Genomic DNA, 19,967 nt, shown 5'->3' on the forward strand with positions numbered 1-19,967 from the left:
GGGAAAGCCCTGTGGTTTATGGAAATTATTATCTTGAAAGCACAGAAAAGACGGCTTTGTTCAGGCCATGGGAACCACCCAGTTTCCTTACATAACATCTGGCTTACTCAGTGAAGCATCATGACGTACGCCAGAATTTTCATAAGCTGTCAAGCATGCTCCAGCAAGCGGTGGAACCTGAGGGAGTTTTGAACCACTTCTCCCCGGGTTTGGCTATTATTTTAAAAAGATTGGAAAGGTGATAGGATAACATCCCATTCAATCAAGGTTCTGTAGCCTAGGATTTTGTAAAATGATTACTCAGTGAGTTAGATATCCGGCTGCAGAGGCTGAGGGTTCGATTCCCTGCTGTGCCTCCTGTGAATAGAGCCAGCCTGTGTTGCCTTGGGCAAGCTTCATAGTCCCAGAAATGCCCTCAGAAGAAGGGGATGATAAACCACCTCTGAGTACACTTTTTACCTAGAAAACCCCAGAAAAAGGTCAGCATCAGTCAGAACTGACTTGATAGCATGCAAGTTTATTTTACCTTCCAAAGCTAATCTTCAGAACAAAACTCACTGGATGCAGGATGTGTCGCTGTGGAAAAATCACATGCCATGACAAACAGCCATATTTTTTTTTTTGCATATTTAGTGTGACCTGGAGAGAAAAGACTTTTCCAAAGATATTAATAACTGGGCTGACAGGAAAGAACTGTAACTAGCCATGTTGGCACCTGGGACATCTCTCACCCACTCTGCACAGAGAAATGGGGGTGAGCCCCCCATGAAAAACAAGGAAGGGAATGCGATGAGCCCCCAAAAGAAAGATAAGGCTTATTTTTTGTGTGTGAGAGAGCGAGAGAGAGCGAGAGAGCATTAATAGGGCTTGGAGGTATGGTCATTTATTTTGTAACATGCACCAGTAGTAGATTTACCTCTAGATTTGGGTGCCCTCCAGACTTGGGTGCTGTGGGTCAAAACCCCAGTTGCCCCACCCCTTGTGACAGCCCTGCATGCAGTGAAGCCCATCAAGAAAAGGTCCTCTGAATGCAGCTTCATGGCTACTGTTCAGAATGTCTCTGCCTCTCCAGCTTCACTGCAAAAATTAAATATTTTCCAAAACCACAGGCCAGGGGAAAGCAAGTAAGGATGTTTTTTACTTTGGCATCAACTCTTCTTTTGCTCTACATTTAAAGGAACTGAAGGGATGGAGGAGATTATTTGCTATGTAGGAACAGCCGTGACCTGCCCTTCAACTTGAAAGCTATTATTTTCTGTTAGCAATTGAAATCTCCTTCTTTCCCTTGATTGCTAAGAGAAATATTTTTCCAGTGTCTTATTTATGGCGGACGCAGGTTGTCTCAACACCATGACCCAGCCTGGGGAGAAGCCCCCACAAGAGAGCTCACCTTTAGCATAAAATTAGGTTACTACATTACACTGTTAAAACAAATAGGTAGCTAGATCTTGTTTTTTGAAGTCCATTTTCAACCGCACAGGAGTCATGTGGTTTTTGGGTGTGTATGTTTGTCCTCTGATTTAGAACCACCCTGACATGGTTTTCAAACTAGGTGAGATATTTAAGAAAGGGCTTTATTATGGCCCCACATTGAGTTTCCACGGCTGAGTAGGGACTGGAATCCAGATCTCCTGAGTCCACCCAAGGGTCTGCCTACACAACACTGGCTCTCAAGCCTGTTTTAAACGGTTTAAATTATAATGGTTTTTCAGCCAAAGAATCCTGGAAACAAGTTCTTTGAAATTGTTGAGGAATCGCCAGTTTTGTTTTAGCTCATACTTCTGCGTCCTGGCTTGATTCCTTGTAAGAAGGTATGAAACATATGTGAGAGGGAAGCGCCATACAGAAGGAAGTGTTCTAACAGGGTTTCATCTGATACCAAAAGAGGAAATCAGCTTTACGAAACCAGACTGTGGGTTTCCTATTTTTCCCCTCTTTCATGAATTGGAATTGTGAACAAATGGGGAAGCTCATACCCCTTTCACTTTTTCTTGTTGTGGGGGGGGGGGATAGATTTCTATATTCCACGCATTTCCTAATAAACCGGACCGCTTCCCTCTGTCCCGTAGTTCCACTGGATTTTTAGTTCCAAGTCTTTGAAGAGGTCTGTAAAGAGTCCCTTGTTTGGGGAAGAGTCCAAAGGGTTTTCTGGTGTTGCACCAAAGGGTTCATCTTCTCTTGTCAACCCTTTGCTTGCTGGCGTGATACAGTCTTTGGTTGGGCATCCAAAAGGCGCCCACTGGTTATCAGTCCAGGCTAAGGAATCCCAGCCTGTCCATTGCATGGCGCTGTGATCTTGACAGAGTTTGTTGGGGGCACCGTGTGAAATTAAAGATGGCGGCCCACCTAGCAAGAGAGGATTGCTTTCCAAGATGGCATTCTGGGTGAGTTCCAATGGTAGCAATTCCTTAGGTTGCTTTCTATAGCTTCCTGTACTGTCCTCTGCTGTGTCACATGCCTTTTCTTCCAGAGATGACAGAAGCTGTGGTAATAACCGTCGTGTGTCTTCCTGAAGCATCAAACATTGTTTTTTTCCTGCATGATCTACTGTAAACTCCTGTTGTGCCTGGTTTACCCATGCTCCTCCTCGACTGTGTTCTGGTTTCTGTGCTTGGTACGGTCCATTGTTGACAGAGTCTTCAGGGAAAGAATTATGTTTCCCGGCTTGGTTAGGTGAAGAACCAGCCTTGTCGATGCAGCTGGTGCTTTCAACGCATAGCCCATACGTTAAAGTCAAAGGATTGCTCTCTAAGGGGGAGGGCGGATTGTTCTTCGTCGCTTGTGGGGCATAACCTCTGGGGAGGTCCTCTGTTTCAGCCACAGTCTGAGCAAAAGTCGGGAAAGGAGGCACCGTGGCCTGCTGCTGGTAAGCGGTTTCCGTCCCGCTGAATAATTTCCGGTGTTCCTGATGACCCAAAGGCTGCGGGTTGATCTGTGGGGCCGGCTGCATCTCCAGAATGTGTTGGACTGATTTGGATACATCACACGGGATCAGAAAATGCTCCGCTTTTGGCACGAGAGGTTGGAAACGAGAAAGATTCTTGAAATCCTGTGAGGATTAAAAATGCAAATTAGTCGTTAGCGATCAGGGGCGTCTTCCTAAAGGGAGGAAGTGAGACCCAGGATGTTCCAAACATCTCAACCCATCTCTGCCATGAACTCATTAAGGTGTGCCTAAGCGAGGACAAGGCAGCATCCTTTGCTGCCAGTTACGGCAGCGGCGTAGCTTTGTGGGGTACAGGGGGACGAGTATGGCTCCGTGATTCTCTCTTCTCCATGCTGCTGCTTGAGACAGTTGCCTGAGTCTGCCCGAGAACAGTGCCAGCCCTGCTGGAAGCTCCAAATTTCCACAAGATATGGAGAGATACAAGAACCAATCCCTGGGAAGTGCAGAGAATTCAGGGAAAAGACGAGATGGGTCTTGAGTCTCATTTTGCGGTGGCCTCAGGGGAAGGCAAAAGGCAGCGCTAATGCCTCTTATTGCTTCATCATGTCTTCTCCAAAACCTACTATCTAATGAGGCCAACTGAGTCACCCTTCCCTTGGCTTCTTGAGGTAAACCACATGACAAGGGCCACGGCTGCTAAATGATTTTGAAAAAGCAACTAGTCACCTGAAAAAGGGTCTGACCTCCTCTGAAGTAGCTGGGCTGTGTTCTATTTACTGTTTGAAAGGTAACTATTTACTTTCTCATTATTCAAAGGTACTGAAAGGTAAGGTAAAGGTTCCCCTTGACATTTAGTCCCGTCATGTCTGACTCTAGGGCGCGGTGCTCATCCCCGATTCCAAGCCATAGAGCCAGCATTTGTCCATAGACTGTTTCCATGGTCACGTGGCCAGCGCAACTAGACATGGAACGTGTGACCTTCCCACCAAGGTGGTACCTATTTATCTACTCACATTTTTACATGCTTTCAAACTGCTAGGTTGGCAGGAGCTGGGAGAAGCGATGGGAGCTCACTCCATTGCGTGGATTCATACTAAAATGTACTAAACAATTATTTTGGTAACTGGCCCATATGCATGTAGAAAAGGGTTGGAAAGGTACTTACCAAAGCTGTGGGCTGCTCTGCATCATACTGTTTGATATATTTGTAGATCAAGTAATATATTGTTCCGAACATTAATATTATCATAAATAGGATCACTGTGAACAAATATGGCAGCCAGGTACGGTCTGTAAGAGAAAACAGAACATGAAAGGTTAGAAAGGTATCCTGGCTTCACAACTTCGGGCTTCAGATGGCTTGGGTCCACGATATCTCAAGGACCACATCTCTCGTTACGAGCCTGCTCAGGTCTTCATCAGGGACGACTTTCCTCTCAGCTCCACCACCTTCTCAGTATTTGATGGGGACACGGGAGAGGGCCTTCTCTGTGGCTGCTCCCGGACTCTGGAACTCCCTCCCACTGGAGACCAGCCTGTCCCTGTTATCGCTGTCCTTCCCTAAGCAGGCAAAGACCTTCCTCTTCAGGCAGGCTTTCCCTGAATGGCTGGCTGCCTGAGTGGAGTTTTTTAAAAATGGATGGTTTTACCTTACTGCATTGAATGTGTGTTGGCAGTTGCTTATGTTTTTTTAAAGTATTATATTAATTTGATCCTTTTAGTACTGTATACTCCCTGTAGTTAGCTCAAGTGCGGTCTTTTAATCATTGTAAGCTGCTTTGGGTCCTTTTTAAGGAGAAGGGCAAAATGAACATACAGTATTTTAAATAAATAAATAAATAAACATTACCCACTGAACAACACTTGGTGATAAAATCTGAGGCAAGTGAAATGGGAAAAGAGACCTAGTGCTCAAGCCAAAAGAGACAGAGTGTGCCCCTCACGTTTGTACATTATCTGAACTAGTGAACAGGCCTGTCCATTTATTATTAACTTGCAAATATAGGGTGACTTTTGGGAACGTAGAGGAAGACCAAACACAAGATGGACTGACTCTTGAGTTTGCAAGAGCTGAGCAGGGCTGTTGGGGACACGATATTTTAGAGAGCACTCATTCATAGGAACACCATAGGATTGAGGTGACTTGATGGCATGCAACAACGTCACTTAGAACAACACAATAAGATTCTCACCTGGTGACGTCCTTACTCGAAACACATAAGGCTTGCTGACTTTGTCCGCATATTTGATGCAGACTGTTCCATTGTATTCAGTATCAGGATCCAAATCAGAGATTTCAAATTCTTGTGTGCTCAGAGTTTTTATCCACTAAATTGAGAAAGAGAAATTGATGGAGATGAGAGGGGGGGGATTTGTAAAAAGCAATAACTTTATGTAATCAGCTTCCGAAGCTCAACTAGATAGATCACAAAGCGAACATGATTCTAGATGGACAATTTTCAGGTGATGCGTATGTCCCTTAGAGAGTGAACAGAGAAAAAGGAAAGATGGTTTTGAACACAGGCTCTTATTCCCAATCATAAATAACAACAATTGCATGCCATTAAGTTGATTCTGACTTACAATGACCCTTTCCAGGGTTTTTTAGGTAGAGAGTTACCGTTCCCTTTCTCTGGGGGTCCATGGGTCTGTGCAGCTTGCCCAAGGCCACCCAGGCTGGCTTTTCTCCCAGGACGCAGAGTGGGAAATTGAACTCCCAACCTCTGTCTCCACAGCCAGAGACCTACACCACTGAGCTATCCAGCCCATCTTTGATATGAAATCATTGCGTTTAGGTTTAATTGTGCACACAGGGAGTGAAAGCTAGTGAAAATCCAAGATCGCCATGACTTCATTGGCATGTAGAATGCTGTGGCTACGCAATATTTCCACTTCTGTGTGGTAATTCAATGCTGATCATGGCCCAGTAATGAAGAGACCCTTGTCCAGCAGGCCGAGGCAAAGAGGCAGTCCTGAAACCAGCAAAATCAGGGAGCTGGACAGGGGACAGACTGTATTTGTCTTCAGTGTGGACCGGATTGTCACTCTCGAATTGGCCTTCTCAGCCACACTAGATGCTGTTCCAAGTCCTCCATACAGAGCACGTTAACCATCGTCTCTCAAGACGGAAGGATGCCTAATCTAAATCCAATCTAAAAATAAATGCCCAGTAAACTAGAGAAATGAAGTGGGTAGGTTTGTGAAAAGCTGCCTGTCGTTCTTCTTGTCTTTCCCCCCCTTCTCTTACCTTCTGTTGTGTCTTTGGACAGAACATCGTTATTTCATACGTGACGTCACCGAATTGGCTGAAAATATCCACCACAGTCAGGGGCTGGTTATCCTCATCCTTCAGAGGCGTGTAGGGAGGGTGGATAAAAAACTTTATAGACTGAGTGTTGGGGATGCATTTTACCTCAGGTTTTCCCATAGTAGCTAGCAGAGAGAAAATACACAGAATTTGTCGAAGACTAAAAGACTGCTCTGGGACAGTTTTCAGATATTAGCTTAAAGGCTTTGTATTTTTCTCTCCCTTTAAAAAAAATATTTATTTATCAAACTTCTAAGTTGGCAATTAATTGAGAGAAAGATGGAGAATATTAGCACCGATAAGGATTCAATTCCTGTCAGGATAACCAGCTAAGGTCTATCCCTGTGAAAGATCACCACATTCAGAAAGAGAAGAGGGCTTTTTGCCATTTAAAGAGTCACAAACAAGGAACGTCCCTCAGGATAATGTGGCAATGTCGAAGAGCGGAGACAGGATGTAATAGCTGAATTATGCAGGCGTCTCAAAGGAAGTGAAGCCTCATTTAATTGCACCCCATTTCGGCATCTTTTAATGGTGTCAACTGTGGCCTTCATGCATGGCTAAATCCCAGTTCCCATGAGGGCTAGGCAGCTGAGCCTTTGGCGAGGAATGTAGGATCTAGCAGGACCGCGATCTACCCCCATTTAAAAAGTTTTACAAAATAGGGAATTTGGGCAAATAGGTTTAATCCCACTGTAGTAATGACTGAAGAAGCCCAATGGATAGTGAAAGCTTTAAAGAATAGGGTGCATGGAGGCTGTCCTTTGAATATAATCTCAACAGCATCAAGATTGCTTGGCTTGGAGGAGTCGTTCCCATTCTTGGCTAACCCAGGACTTCTTGCACTGCAGGTCCCAGAAACCCTAGCTAGCACTGTTGGTGGTGAAGGCTTCTGGACTTTGCAGTCCAAGAACACCTGGGTGACCCAAGCCTGGGAACACCTGATTTACAAGGTAGCGTGGTAGGTGTCCTGCTGGAAAGCAGACCACCGTCTTGGGAAGCAAAGCCTCCATCTCTAGGTGAAACTCTATCAACCTCTCTCCGTTTTCATCATTAAATCATAGAAACCCACTTACTGTCCTCCCGCGGGCAGAACCTCAGAGACTGGACCCACATAGAGGCACAACAGTTCTGGACGACGGCTCTCACCCTGGCGTGGAAGCGCTCGGTGAAGTTTTCAGTTTCTTGGGTGAGGTTGCAGAAGCGCCGTGTGATGTTTTGGCATCCGATTTTGTCCTGCCATTCTTCCCCATACCTAAAAAAAAGAGACATGATGACAGCTCCTCGTAGGCTTCATCCACAGCTTGGGTGTACACTAGTGCAAAGGACACACACAGTTGCTTAAATGATAGAAAGAGCAATACAGGATGGAAATAGGACTGGGTCCCTTTCTTCGGAGAAAAGCAGCCTAAAGCCTACAAATAAGGGTAAAGGTTCCCCTTGACATTAAGTCCAGTCATGTCTGACTCTAGGGCATGGTGCTCATCCCCATCTCCAAGCCGTAGAGCCAGCGTTTGTCCATAGACAGTTTCCGTGGTCACGTGGCCAGTGCGACTAGACATGGAACACCATTACCTTCCCACTGTGGTGGTACCTATTTATCGACTTGCATTGTTACATGCTTTCAAACTGCTAGGTTGGCAGGAGCTGGGACAGGCGACGAGAGCTCACTCCGTCACGTGGATTCGATCTTACGGCTGCTGGTCTTCTGACCTTGCAGCACAGAGGCTTCAGCGGTTTAACCCGCAGCGCCACCACATCCCACTTATAAATAAGAGAAACAAATAAATGGTCCACGGTCAAAAAAAGGTTTGCAACCAGATGTGGCACCACAGCATCACTGTGACAACGATGGTAAAAGCTTTGAAGAACAGGGTGCATGGAGACTGTCCGTTGAATATAATTTCAATAGCATCAGGTTTGCTTAGCTTAGAGGAGTTTCTCCCTGCTGTAAGCCACGGAACTGACTGTACCATACCTATCACCACCGTCTGCAAGCAAAGGACGCACCACACGCAGGTGCCCTCCTGAGAAGGCAGGAAGCCGCCTTCTGCTGTTGTTTTATTTTGCAGCAATAGCAGCAGATTTTATCTCTGCTAGGAATGGGTGAGAATTTTATTGCATTTTGCTTTTGAGAAGCATTTGCTAAAATTTGGTAAAAAACAGATAAGAATTCACGAAGATTTGCACGTTTCTTCGTGCAAATAACTTGAGATTTATTTTTAAAAACTCAGTGTAGGAATGCAGAGTGCAGGCCTCCATCTGAAGGCCCTAAGAGATTTATTTTCTACTTCCAGATGTCGTGAACAAGCCTAATAACAGACTCTGCCATGAGTCTCGAGGGTAAGGTGACACTTAGGGCCAAAGTAGCTGATGTGTGTACTACATACTTGGAAGAGGTGATCTCTAAAGTGTCACAGAATGTGGTTTTTCTCACTTTGGTATCTGGCTTTTAGTGTGCTTTGTTTTGGGACTGGTAATTGGAGAGCAATCGCAGACTTAATTTGCAAATGTGTTGAGGCATCCATCTCTGAAGAAACCCCATTGTCAAATGGGAAGCAGTAGGAATCAATAGTTCCATGAATATTTGAGGGTCAAACGAAATATTAATAGCATTCTGTAACCTTTCCAATTAACCAATTTCCCACTCCAACAATGGATTTCCCAACCGCTTTAGCAATCGTCTCATTTAACTTTTGTTTCTGCAGTTTCCTTCATTTCTTTCAAAGAAAATACATCTTCAAAGACTGAGACCTAGATCAATCTACATAACTTGTTTAGGCACTATTAAACTCTATTTATAGCCTCCCGCCTTCCCACCATTCAAAGCTATACATCCCTAACTGCTTTTCCATCTTTTCATATCCCATCCAGTTGCAAAGTTTCATATATAAGGGCATGTCAATTTTGGCCCTTAACCTTAGAGATTTGTATATTTTTTTTAATTAAAAAAGATGTGACTTCTGTAAAGGTTTGGAACAAATACTGTATGTAGACTCCATATTTACCTTTGTTAAACTCTTGAGTAAGCCTGTATTTATTTATTTTTTACTTTAGTGTTTATTTTCCTTTTATTTTATCTCATGATGTTTTACAGTGTATTTTAGTGATAATTTGTTTTGCATTTCTCACATTTTATTTGGTAATTGTGGTTTAAATGTTGTTTATTCTGTCATTGTTATTGTTTACCTTGTTGCAAACTGCTGAGTGGCCTTGGCTGCCAGATAGATAGATAGATAGATAGATAGATAGATAGATAGATAGATAGATAGATAGATAGATAGATAGATAGATAGATAGATAGATAGATAGATAAGCAAGCACTTATTCTCTTTAACTGCCTCTGCTATTTTTGCATGGGAGTAACCCATCTGAAGGCATAGATTGTCTGGTGCCTACTTAATTAAATCATACCCAGATATCCTTTCTTCTTTTCGGCAAGCGCGCCGCAGTGTCTTTATGTGTAATGTTGTTGGGTTTTTTTGTTGTTCGGCTTTAATTGCTACAGATTAGACTGTAACAGTTGTGAAATCACGGTTTAATGAGCACCTTCTATTTTGTACATACTGTATATATATCGGTGGAGTCTGTCAATAGAGTTCTTACAAGAAAACAGCCGTGTTTACTGGAAATATTGGAGAGGAAGATGCCTGGAGGCCAACTTTAAAAAATGCTGGTGCCACCGCAAACAGATCCAAAAGGGCATTGCACTGAAGGTTACTTCAGCTGCAAAAGGACACGTCAGCCAGTCTAGGGAGATGGTGCAACTGAATGGGTGAAACAAGGGGATTTGAATTAGCTGCAGTTTGCTGATCTCATGATGTATAGAAAAAACTGTGTTTATAAGTACTTCTGCGGCCAGATACAATTGCAGAATGGACTATACCCTGCTCCTTGAGATGCTCCTTGTAAAGTGGAGACTCGTATCTGATGGTAAAACTTGGAATAAGGTTTTCTTGGACTACGGTTCCCATAATTCTCCATTCTGGGAGATCTGCCTGAACTCACAACTTACAGGCACCTAAATGTGGTTTGCCTGGAGAAAAAGGCTAAACAGGGAGGCTTTCACAAGAGAGAGATTGTATTTCTGCTTTAATTATACTTGATTTGGACCTCTACATTAAAAAAAAGTGAGGGGGATATGCACATTTAGATCTGCATCTTCTTTTGCCATTTTTTGGGGTGATCTGTAAGAAGCTAGTTCCCCCGAAGTAATATTTCCTCTTCGCAATGTGCCCGGCCACATTTTGTTTTTTGTTTTGTTTTTTAAGTGTACAACTGTTCCAAACTCTGAAAGGCAGGTAAGATCAAGATTCCTTCTACATCATTTGGAGTCATCACTGTTGAGTTCCTGTGCTCACCTGCGAATCTTGAAGCTACACACAAGCCCAACATAAACAATTAACCTATTTCCTTTCCTAGACAGGACACAACGATGTTTCCATGACAACATTCTTTATCCTGAAGGAGCAGTGGATTCCACTGGGCAAAATCCTGTAGCCGAATGTTGTTGTGCTTCCTGCAATTTGTGCCAGAGGGCAGAAACATTCAGCTTAAAACTTCATCTCTCCCCCCCTCCCCGCCCCAAATTTTAGGTCCCAAGATTCCCTTGGACTTCCTTTTTTTGCCTTCGGAAAGCTTTTGGGAGCCTCTGAATGGGGAAAGTCTTTAAAAGTCAAAATATTTCATGTATACTAATTAGTGTACACGAAGTGTTTCCAGTGCCCGATCCAGGTTGCCCCAATTGCAAAGTTGTGTAACAAGGTTTTGCCCATTATGTGTAACGCCAACCACCAGTGAGAAAGGAGGGTCTTCTGACCTCTTGTATTGTACATAATATACCGTCCCTGGGGGCGTCTCTCCCCTGCTTTCCCACGTGAAGATATTTTCAAAGTTGGTAGACAAAAAGGTTGCTTGTAGAACGAACGGCCACCTCTCTGTCAGCGAACTCCCTGAAGACAAGAATGAACAATTTATTAGACGTGAGCTGCAGTGGAAATGCCAGCCTTGCTACTTGGTTGATATGAATCTCACTGTTTTTCTGGGCTTGCTGCCTGAACTTTGTGGCAATAGATAACAGGTTCTAACAAGACTATGTTGGAGAAAAGAGGTATGTGCAGCCTCAGGATTTGCAGGGAGAAAACAAATCTGTCCCTTTTTTTTTTGTGGGGTGCTTTCAAAACTGACCAGAGTTTCATCCAGTAGATTCGTGATTCCTTTGAAGCCTGATTTCATGAACGCAGAAAGACTGCCCTGTCTAGAACATTAATGTGCTTTCAGCTATAATTATCGGCCATCTCTAACATCTGTTTTTTGGCCTGAGATGCCTGGCAGTTCTGGTAAAAGTTTAAAGATGGTTTCTTGCTTAGCATCTCTACATATAAATTCGCATGAGCAAGTTTATTCAGATCTACTGTCCTCTTTTTACAGTGGTGTATATACTCCTCTAGATGATGTGCCAGTGGTCACCTGGTTTAATTTCCATTAGAGATGGGCAGGAACCAGAAAACCGGTGGTTTGTGATGGTTTGTGGTTTGTGGCTACCCACGATCCACGAACAATCATAAATCCCCTAAAAATTGAACTGCTGAGTGGCGGGCGCATGCGCAATCAGTCAGCTGGGTGGTGGGCACATGTGTGGGGTTTCTGGTGGCGGCAGCAGCTTGAAACCAAAGTAGGGAGCCAACAGGGGGAAAGGGATTGGGCGGGTCTCCCCCTTTGCTGAGGAAAACGAAGGCCTGAGGTGAAATAAATTCGTCGCTTCATTTCATTTTGGCAAAATGGGATCCCCAAACCGAATCACAAATTGAACCACAAATCAGCCCAGTTCGTGGATTTTTTCCTGGTTTGTGGTTTGGCTTGTGCTTATCTCTAATTTCCATTCAAGGGCTGAAGGCCTAAATCCAAGGCCTAACTCTCACAAACGGCAAGGGACAAGTAACCAGACTCGGGACAAAGATGGGCTTTCCTGGGCATGCCAGTAAGGGGCATTCGGTTGACCTTCCAATCCCCTAGGCCTTGCTCTTTCTTCTCCTCCTGTCTGTGATTGCTTGGTCTTCACTCTTAGCTAGGCTCGTGAGCAGTTTACAAGAGAGTAGAGCCCCACCCCAAACAGACTCCACTCGGTGGAAGCCTTTCCTTTCTGTATACGCCCAGCAGAAAAGGAAAAATCAACTGGATTATGGGGTCATGAGCAAGGTTAGGAACAGCAAACCACATTGCCCAAGAGCTTGCGAAAGTTATCTTCTTGGATTACTCAAACATCCAAATCTTGCAAAATTTGCCTTTTTTGAACAACTGCTGGAATCCCTCACTTAGCCATGCTGGCTGGGGGAATTTTGGGAGATGTAGTCCAAACGGGCCACATTTCCAAGCACTGCCGATGTCTTAAGCTGCCCCTGGCTCGTGTGGTTGAACAATCTTCTGTAGAAAACGTTTCCTGCACACACATGTTTCTCTGAAGAGTAGAGCTTCCAGCTATCTTCTTGACGTTCCAGTATTATATGTGTAGGGAAACTTGTCATTTGCTTCTTTTATTTATGATCCACCCTTCCTCCACGGACCTCATACAGCTGGGAATCCTAGTTGACTTTGCCTACTGCAAAGTTAAGTCTGTGTAAATTTGCTAGGCATTACATCCCAGCAAGGGTGCTGTTTGGTGAAGACCACTTCTGCCTTGTCTTGTGAAGACTACTTCTGCCTTGGTACAATTTGAGTTGCTGCTATACTCTGGGCTGTCTTGCATTTTCCCATTTTTCCTGCAGAATGACCGTAAGCATTTAGGATGGCTCTCCTTCTGCCTGCTTCCTTCAAATGCCTTGGCCCCTAAGGTGCACGAATATAAACAAGGAAGCTTTTCCTGGAGCAAAGATGAGTAATGTGAGGAGTTGGCTCTACCTGTTGAATGTTGGCCTGTCAGGCTTCTGCTAAAGGCACAATGGCCAGGCCTGGCAGAAAAGAGGGGCAGACGTCCATTTTGTTATAGCTGCAATTTCTTTTTAACGCATCTTAACAGTAGTTTTAGCCTGGACTTTGCCTCAGGAGGACAGAAAAGAAAACAGACGACAAGGCTTTGTGTGTGTGCGTGTTTTATAATCTGAGGCAAATAAACAAGAATCTTTAACTTTAGAAGAAAGAGTGGGCATTCCTTTTGATCTGCTGAACAACTCACTCTTGTCCACTGTTGCATAAGAGAAACCAACAAATACTGACATTGAAATGCTTGTGAACAACTTTTAGAGCTCCAGAAATAAATACACTGGGGTTTTCCACCACTTGAATGGAACGCGGATGGTGGCATTAATCCAAGGGGTTGGGCTACATATTACCTAGAAGGGTGGCAACCTAATACCTGCTTATGCTACCTGTGCCAGCGTGTGGGGGAAAGAAGCGTCTTCCCAGACTAGCGTCCTCCTTTGAAAAGCTGAATGAATGCCAGCACTGGGAGGAGACACAAGCATGAAATTCTCCTGTCTGGTCTGATGAAGAACTTGGAGAAGTTACTTTTTTGGTCTACGACCCTCCAGCCACGAAGGCTACCCGTCAGAAGATTCTACGATTAGGTTTAAGCCTCTACCTCGTGCAACAAAACAATGCCAGTCTCTTGGGGAGATCAAACCTTTCCTTTAAAAGACTGGTTGACCAAGATTTTTTAAGAGTTTAATTTTTTTGCTTTGTTTTACTTGTGTTTTTAATATTGCTTGAATTATGAGTTCTAATATATCTGTTTAAAGCTTTTTTAATATTGTAATATTGCTCTTTAGCTTTTAATTGGTTTGGTTTCTAGGCTTGCATTTTTCCTTTGACGTTAGGGTGAGAAGACACCTCGTGTCTGATCCCCTTGTTTCTTGGAGTATCTACACTCCTTTGTAACTGCCATGGATTCGTTGGAGATCCTTACGTAGTGCCCGGATGGAGAGTTACTTAGCTTTTCCTTCTGGAAAGCCATAATGCATTCAACGGAACTGCAGGAGAAAATAGCACAGAACAGTGTGAGAACCCAGGAATCTAGATCTGGTCGTCCTCCACAACTCTACATTTCCCCCATGTCTCTGCGCTTCCTAACCGATTCCTCCCCCCCCCCCGAATGTTTTTAGCCATTTTCAGACTTAGTGGGTGATGGGGCTTGGATTTAGACCCCAAGCCTTCAGTTTTGTCTACTCCTCCTGCAGTGCCATGGCAGAAGTGGTACCACATACCTCGTATAAGTATGTTGTGTAGCGAAACTGATGTGGACATGACAGCCCATCCCTAAAAGGACAGGAGTGCATACTGCCTCGAACACTCCGATGACAAAGGGGTGTGAAACATGGTAAATAGGTGCTGTATTAATTTATATTGGTGCTTCCCCCTACAAATTGTGATTGAATGTATTCATTTTATCCATCTATTTTAATGATAAACTATTTTGAGACCCATTCTTGGGAGAAAATCAGGCTGTAAATTAATTTTTAAAAACCCAATTAATATAGGATCGCACTGCTGGAGATATTGTGAGTAAACGGTATGCATTTGACAAGATGGTATTTAATATTTGTGCCTTGAAATTAGTCACGACCTATCAATAATATTTCGGAAGCATCTTAACATTCAATTTCCAGAACAAAACTTAAAATTGGGGATTCAAATTAGGAAATGCTGTGGAACTTTAACATTATGAAGCATAATCACAAACATGTTAATTATAAAAATAGACAGATAAATAAACATGAAACAGTGAGATTGGCACCATTATTTTGCTGAGAAAATTTTCCCTGAAGCAGAAAATCTAGAAGGTTAATGCAAATCATAACATGTTGTAAGAGCAGGAATCTTGGTATTAGTTGGAGTTCTGTATCTCAAAATATCCTAAGGGCATTTCCATAAACCATTTTATTCATCAAGCATAGAGTGCTCAAATCCTAGCACTACAGACTCTCTGCTTACAAGTACTGTAATGTGGTTTCCTGGAAGAGTTGCAAATCGCGCTGCTGTTAAGTTGAACTCTATTTTCCCACAAGGCTCAATGCCAACGATGGGCTTTGGTCGAGGGAGAATTTTCATGTCTTACGGATAAAATTATTGATGTGCTTTCCTCCGACCTTTTCTCTTTTCTGTTGTGTTCCTCTTTTCTCTCCACTCCACAGCACTTCTGCTCTCTTTCTGCTACAGACTGGTTCATACGGTTGGTTGGTCAGAGAGAGAGAGAGAGAGAGAGAGAACTGAGGCATGGTGCATTGGGCAGGGAGGTTTCTTGTACAGCTCAGTGTGTTGGAGCACCAGGGGAGAGGTTGGCTGGCATCCACAAGAATGTGTGTGGCTGACGGGGTTATGTGCTCTGCCATCAGTGTGGCCCTGGGCGAGCTCCACAGTTCGAAGGCAAGGAATTAAACTGCAGTGGTGCCTCGCTTAACGGGCGTCCCGTTTAACGACAAAATCACATAGCGACGAAGATTTTGCAATCGCTTTGCAATGGTCTGAATGGGATTTTTTTGCTTTGCGATGATCGGTTCCCTGTTTCGCTTATTTTATTTATTTATTCTATTTATATCCCGCCCATCTAGGCAATTAAGACCACTCTTGGCTTATCGATTATCGCAAAGCGATGATTTCCCCCCAGCTGATTGGCGGTTTCAAAATGGCCACCGGATAAAAAAATGGCCACCCGCTGTTTTCTGGGATGGATTCCTCGCTTACTGGGCAGCAAAAATGGCTGCCGTATGGAGGATCTTCACTTAAAGATGAGTCTGAAGCCCATAGGAACGCATTGAAAGGGTTTCAATGCATTCCTATGGGCTTTTTAATATCGCATAGCGACGTTTTCGTTCTGCAGCGATTGCTCCGGAACGAATTATCGTCGCTATGCGAGGCACCACTGTATCTTCCCAACTCAAACTGCCCCTGACAATTTCCACTAATCATGGGAGGCGGCCCAAGTATTCAACAACCTCGGATCCCCCTTCAACATGGCCTCAGTCTTCTCTCTTCTTCGTGGTCTTCCCAGAAACAGCGGGCTGGAAACAAAATGCTCAATTAAATGGCTTCCCATTTGATCCCTCAGGCCTCTTCCTGGCTTCCTCCTCCATATTTGTTGCGATACAACTCCTGCTGGCCTCATCCGTTAGCAATAGGCTGACCGGGGATTATGGGAGTTAAACAGGAAGCCTAATTTAGGGGATTGGTTGCATTAAGGATTGTATTATGGCTGGTTCTCTGGGAAGCATCTTCTCCTGTGCCTTGTGTGGCAAACTGTTCTGCCAAGAAATGCTTTCTCTTTGCAAAGCAAAAAATTTCCTTCCCTCGTTTACTTGTGGCGACCAGGTTGCAGCGGAAAAACATGGAACTATAACTGATTTTAAGCACGTAAAGTCTTAATAAACACGACAGCTGCAATCTTTACAACCACAATTCTGAAACGGAAATTGCAAGAAAGTTGTTGTGATAGCTTAATGGTTAGGTCGAAGGTTGGACTTGAGGGGCCAATCTTTTGCCGGAGAAAGTGCAGCAAACATGGAAAAGGGGGGCATTCATGTCGCAGCTCCCTGCTCACGCTCTTGAACGCTCTGTCAGCTTTTAACATATAGAAAACCACTAGGAATACACTGATTTCTTTCCCATGTCCCAACATATTTTTCTCCAGAAAGTGTGTACGAATTCTTTTTGTTGGCTTCTTCTGATCCATTTCTGGAGACAATTCAAAGTGATAGTTCTAACCTATAAAGCACTCAATGGATAGGTTCCAAATTTGTCACAAGGACCATGTAGCCCTTTATGAGCTTTGCTGGGTGTTAAGGTCATCAGAAGAGGCCTTCCTGTCAGTCCCATTACCTTCAGAGGTGAGTTGCTCTGAGACTCTGGAACTCCCTCCCACTGGAGGCCAGCCTGGCCCCATCTTTGCTGTCCTTCCGCAAACAGGCAAAGACCTTTCTCTTCAGGCACAATTTCTCTTAGTAACTGGCTGTCTGAGAGGACTTTTTAAATGGGTTATTGTGCCTTGCTGCTTTTAAATGTGATTTTATTGGTAATGTAGGTAAAGGTTCCCCTTGACATTTAGTCCAGTCGTATCTGACTCTAGGGCACGGTGTTCATCCCCGTCTCCAGAGCCAGCATTTGTCCGTAGACAGTTTCTGTGGTCACGTGGCCAGCGCCACTAGGCATGGAACGCTGTCACCTTCCCACCGAGGTGGTACCTATTTATCTACTCGCATTTGCATGCTTTCGAACGGCTAGGTTGGCAGGAGCTGGAACAGGCGACGGGAGCTCACTCCATCGCGTGGATTCAATCTTATGGCAGCTGGTCTTCTGACCCTGCAGCACAAAGGCTTCTGCGGCTTAACCCACAGCACCACTCACGTCCCCTCTTATTTTAACATAATGTTTATTAAATTCTTTTAAATATTTGTATATGTGCTCTTTTTAGTGTTTAAATGTCGTCTTTCAAGGATGTAAGTCACCTTGACTCCTTTTCAAGGAGAAAAGTGGTCTAAAAACATGTTTAAATAAATAAAATAAAATATTCCCGTTTTTTCATTGAGTGGGGTTGGAGGGAGATTTTAAAACCGCAACCTCAGAAGTTCACAGAACGCTGTTGCTACCTGACTGGCAGTTGAAACAAAATGAGCTATGACAACGGTAGGATGCACAAGTTCAAAACAGGAGGAACTTCAAGAAAATAAACTACCACAGAGACCCTGTTTCACCTGCTTGATCGATAGCTCTCACGCTCACTGAAAAAGCCAAAGCTAATTAAAACAGACCTTATTTGAATGGGGTTAAAATAAAAAGGAACTGAAGTTTGGTTACTTACCCACTAGGGAACAGAAGACCCAGAAAATGAGATGCTCCTTCATGGATAGTAGAGCACCAGGCGAACTTTGCTAAATTCTTGCGCAGGACACTTGAAATTCCTAGGCTGGGGGTTGTGGGCATGACCCTTTTTGCCTAGGCTGAAGCATTAAGACAACATCTCCATTCCCGATGCAGCGCATGGGGCAGAGTGAAGACCTGTGGGTTGGGACGCCTGCCTAAGATCACTTCCCTACCTCAGTTGCCAGAGCCGTCGGGAGGCGCATGACGCAGAAGGTCCCAGAGCCCTCGGGTGTTCGGAGGCATGTTCCCTGATAAGGTACTTCCTGCTGGCATTCTTGGCCACAAAGGCACGTTCTTCTGGTCTGGCCACTTTTTTCTCTCATCCCCTTCTGCTACCTCCGCCGGCAGCAGAACTGTATGACTCGGCTTGCGGTGATACAAGAAATTGCTTCTGCAATTCTTGCAGGTAGCGAAAACGTGTGCTGCTTAGTAAATACTTGCAAGAACCCTGCGTATCAGAAGTGCGAGGCGGGGCCGGTGTGTGAATCTGAAAGCATTTCCCTTTCATATTTGCTGAATACTGCCTCCCTTGTACCATGCATTCCTACAGACCAGGGGAAAGGCGCTCCAAATTGAAATGAGTAGCGAAAGATAGATAAAAGCTAAGAGTCTCTGTTGAAAAGCCAGGCCCTCTGAATCTTTCCATTCTGGGGCTACAAGCTATCGGCACAGACACATAATAGTTTTGCGGTCAAGGTTCCCTCACGGACCCCAACGACAGCCCTGGGGGCATTTGATCCAAAACCAGAACACGCAGGACCAACTTTTCCAAGCTGTATTCAAAACCAGGAGAGTCAAAGCTCTGGAAGCTTCTAAGGGAGACTTTTCTATAGCGTGGATTGAAAGGATGTTCTTTCTAGTGAATTTCCAGTCATTTACCATTTTGAAACACAAACAAACAAGATAAAAATATCACAGAGGAATCTTGTTTTAGGTCAATGGTTCCCAACTCTTGAGTCCCTAGGTGTGCTTGGACTACAACTCCCAGAAGCCTTCACTGCTGGCTGTGTTGGCCAGGATTTCTCAGAGTTGTAGTCCAAGAACATCTGGAGACCCAAGTTTGGGAATCAGGGATTCCTCATGGCCCCTTTATGGGCTTTCAGCCAACTCTCCATTCCATCCCTTCATCTCCAAATTTAAAAACAACAACACGGACTGCAACCCATCACGATAAACAAGTAATGTTAGCCTAATGGTTGGGCTGGCCTTGCTTTTCATTCTGTACATTCTGTAACAGGAAATGTTAATGATTTTTAAAGTGTTTCAAATTAAGCTGATTTTAATGGTCTTATGAGTGTATCCTTTAAAAAAATATTTTTTTAAAATGATCATGAATGTAAGCTTCTATTTCTACTTTGCAGCAGAAACAGGGTAGAAACATCATCATAACTGATGACGATGGGGGACATGACTGCCAGTCAGAGGAAGTCCCAACTTTAACACACCTACTGTTGCTAAGATGAAAAAAAAAATCAGCATCGCTGTTGGAAAACATGACATGGGAGGTAGCTGCATGTGTTACTCTCTCTCTCTCTCTCTCTCACACACACACACACACACACAGACAAAGAGAGAGAGAGAGAGAGAGAGAGCTCCCACTTTGAGCTGAAAGTTCTTACTAAAATTCTATTTTCAAATCAATGTGCTTGTCTTCATTCCTTCCCCTGGAAGTACGTAAGTAACTGCCTTCCGTTGGAATTTTTGCAACCTTGCAGGCTGCCTTTAGTAGGCTCAGATGGAAGGAACCTTTCTGGACCGAGATGACTGTCAATCTATCCAGCATGAACCAATTGTTCCTTTCTTGCCTCTGAATTCAAAGACAAGCCAGCCTCTCTGCTCTGAGCTCTTTCCCTGTCAAGAGACAGTTGAAGTTTTTTTGTTGTTGAAAGCAGCCATGTTTATCAGTTTGCTGTTTGATCTGTTCAA

At 44.1% G+C, this 19,967-nt stretch overlaps 1 protein-coding gene across 2 annotated transcripts; it reads right to left on the bottom strand.

The window, feature by feature from the left end:
• Positions 1 to 573: 573 nt before the first annotated feature.
• On the bottom strand, positions 574 to 18,240 carry IL22RA1 (interleukin 22 receptor subunit alpha 1). Of its 2 annotated transcripts, XM_020800073.3 has the most exons (7): positions 17,980 to 18,194; positions 11,014 to 11,146; positions 7,271 to 7,449; positions 6,135 to 6,319; positions 5,080 to 5,215; positions 4,053 to 4,177; positions 574 to 3,049 (listed from the first exon to the last, which is right to left on the bottom strand). In XM_020800073.3, the coding sequence occupies exons 1-7, from the start codon at positions 18,020 to 18,022 to the stop codon at positions 2,036 to 2,038; spliced, it is 1,815 nt and encodes a 604-aa protein (XP_020655732.3). In that variant the 5' UTR covers positions 18,023 to 18,194; the 3' UTR covers positions 574 to 2,035. The 2 variants fall into 2 exon arrangements, with proteins under 2 accessions (XP_020655732.3, XP_072836305.2); XM_072980204.2 differs by lacking the exon at positions 11,014 to 11,146 and having other exon boundaries at positions 17,980 to 18,240.
• Positions 18,241 to 19,967: the final 1,727 nt, after the last annotated feature.

The sequence above is a fragment of the Pogona vitticeps genome, chromosome 9 (genome assembly GCF_051106095.1).
Source record: "Pogona vitticeps strain Pit_001003342236 chromosome 9, PviZW2.1, whole genome shotgun sequence".
Classification (NCBI taxonomy): Eukaryota; Metazoa; Chordata; class Lepidosauria; order Squamata; family Agamidae; genus Pogona; species Pogona vitticeps.

Bases quoted from the DNA above. Each gene is read 5' to 3' on its own strand.
- IL22RA1 (XM_020800073.3), bottom strand. From the start codon at position 18,022: ATGAAGGAGCATCTCATTTTCTGGGTCTTCTGTTCCCTAGTGG. The intron at 7,450-11,013 runs GTCAGAAGACCC...TCTTTTTTTTAG, and splicing joins TATTATGTACAATACAAGAG to GTATGGGGAAGAATGGCAGG. The intron at 4,178-5,079 runs GTGAGAATCTTA...TTTCTCTTACAG, and splicing joins TCGAGTAAGGACGTCACCAG to ACCGTACCTGGCTGCCATAT.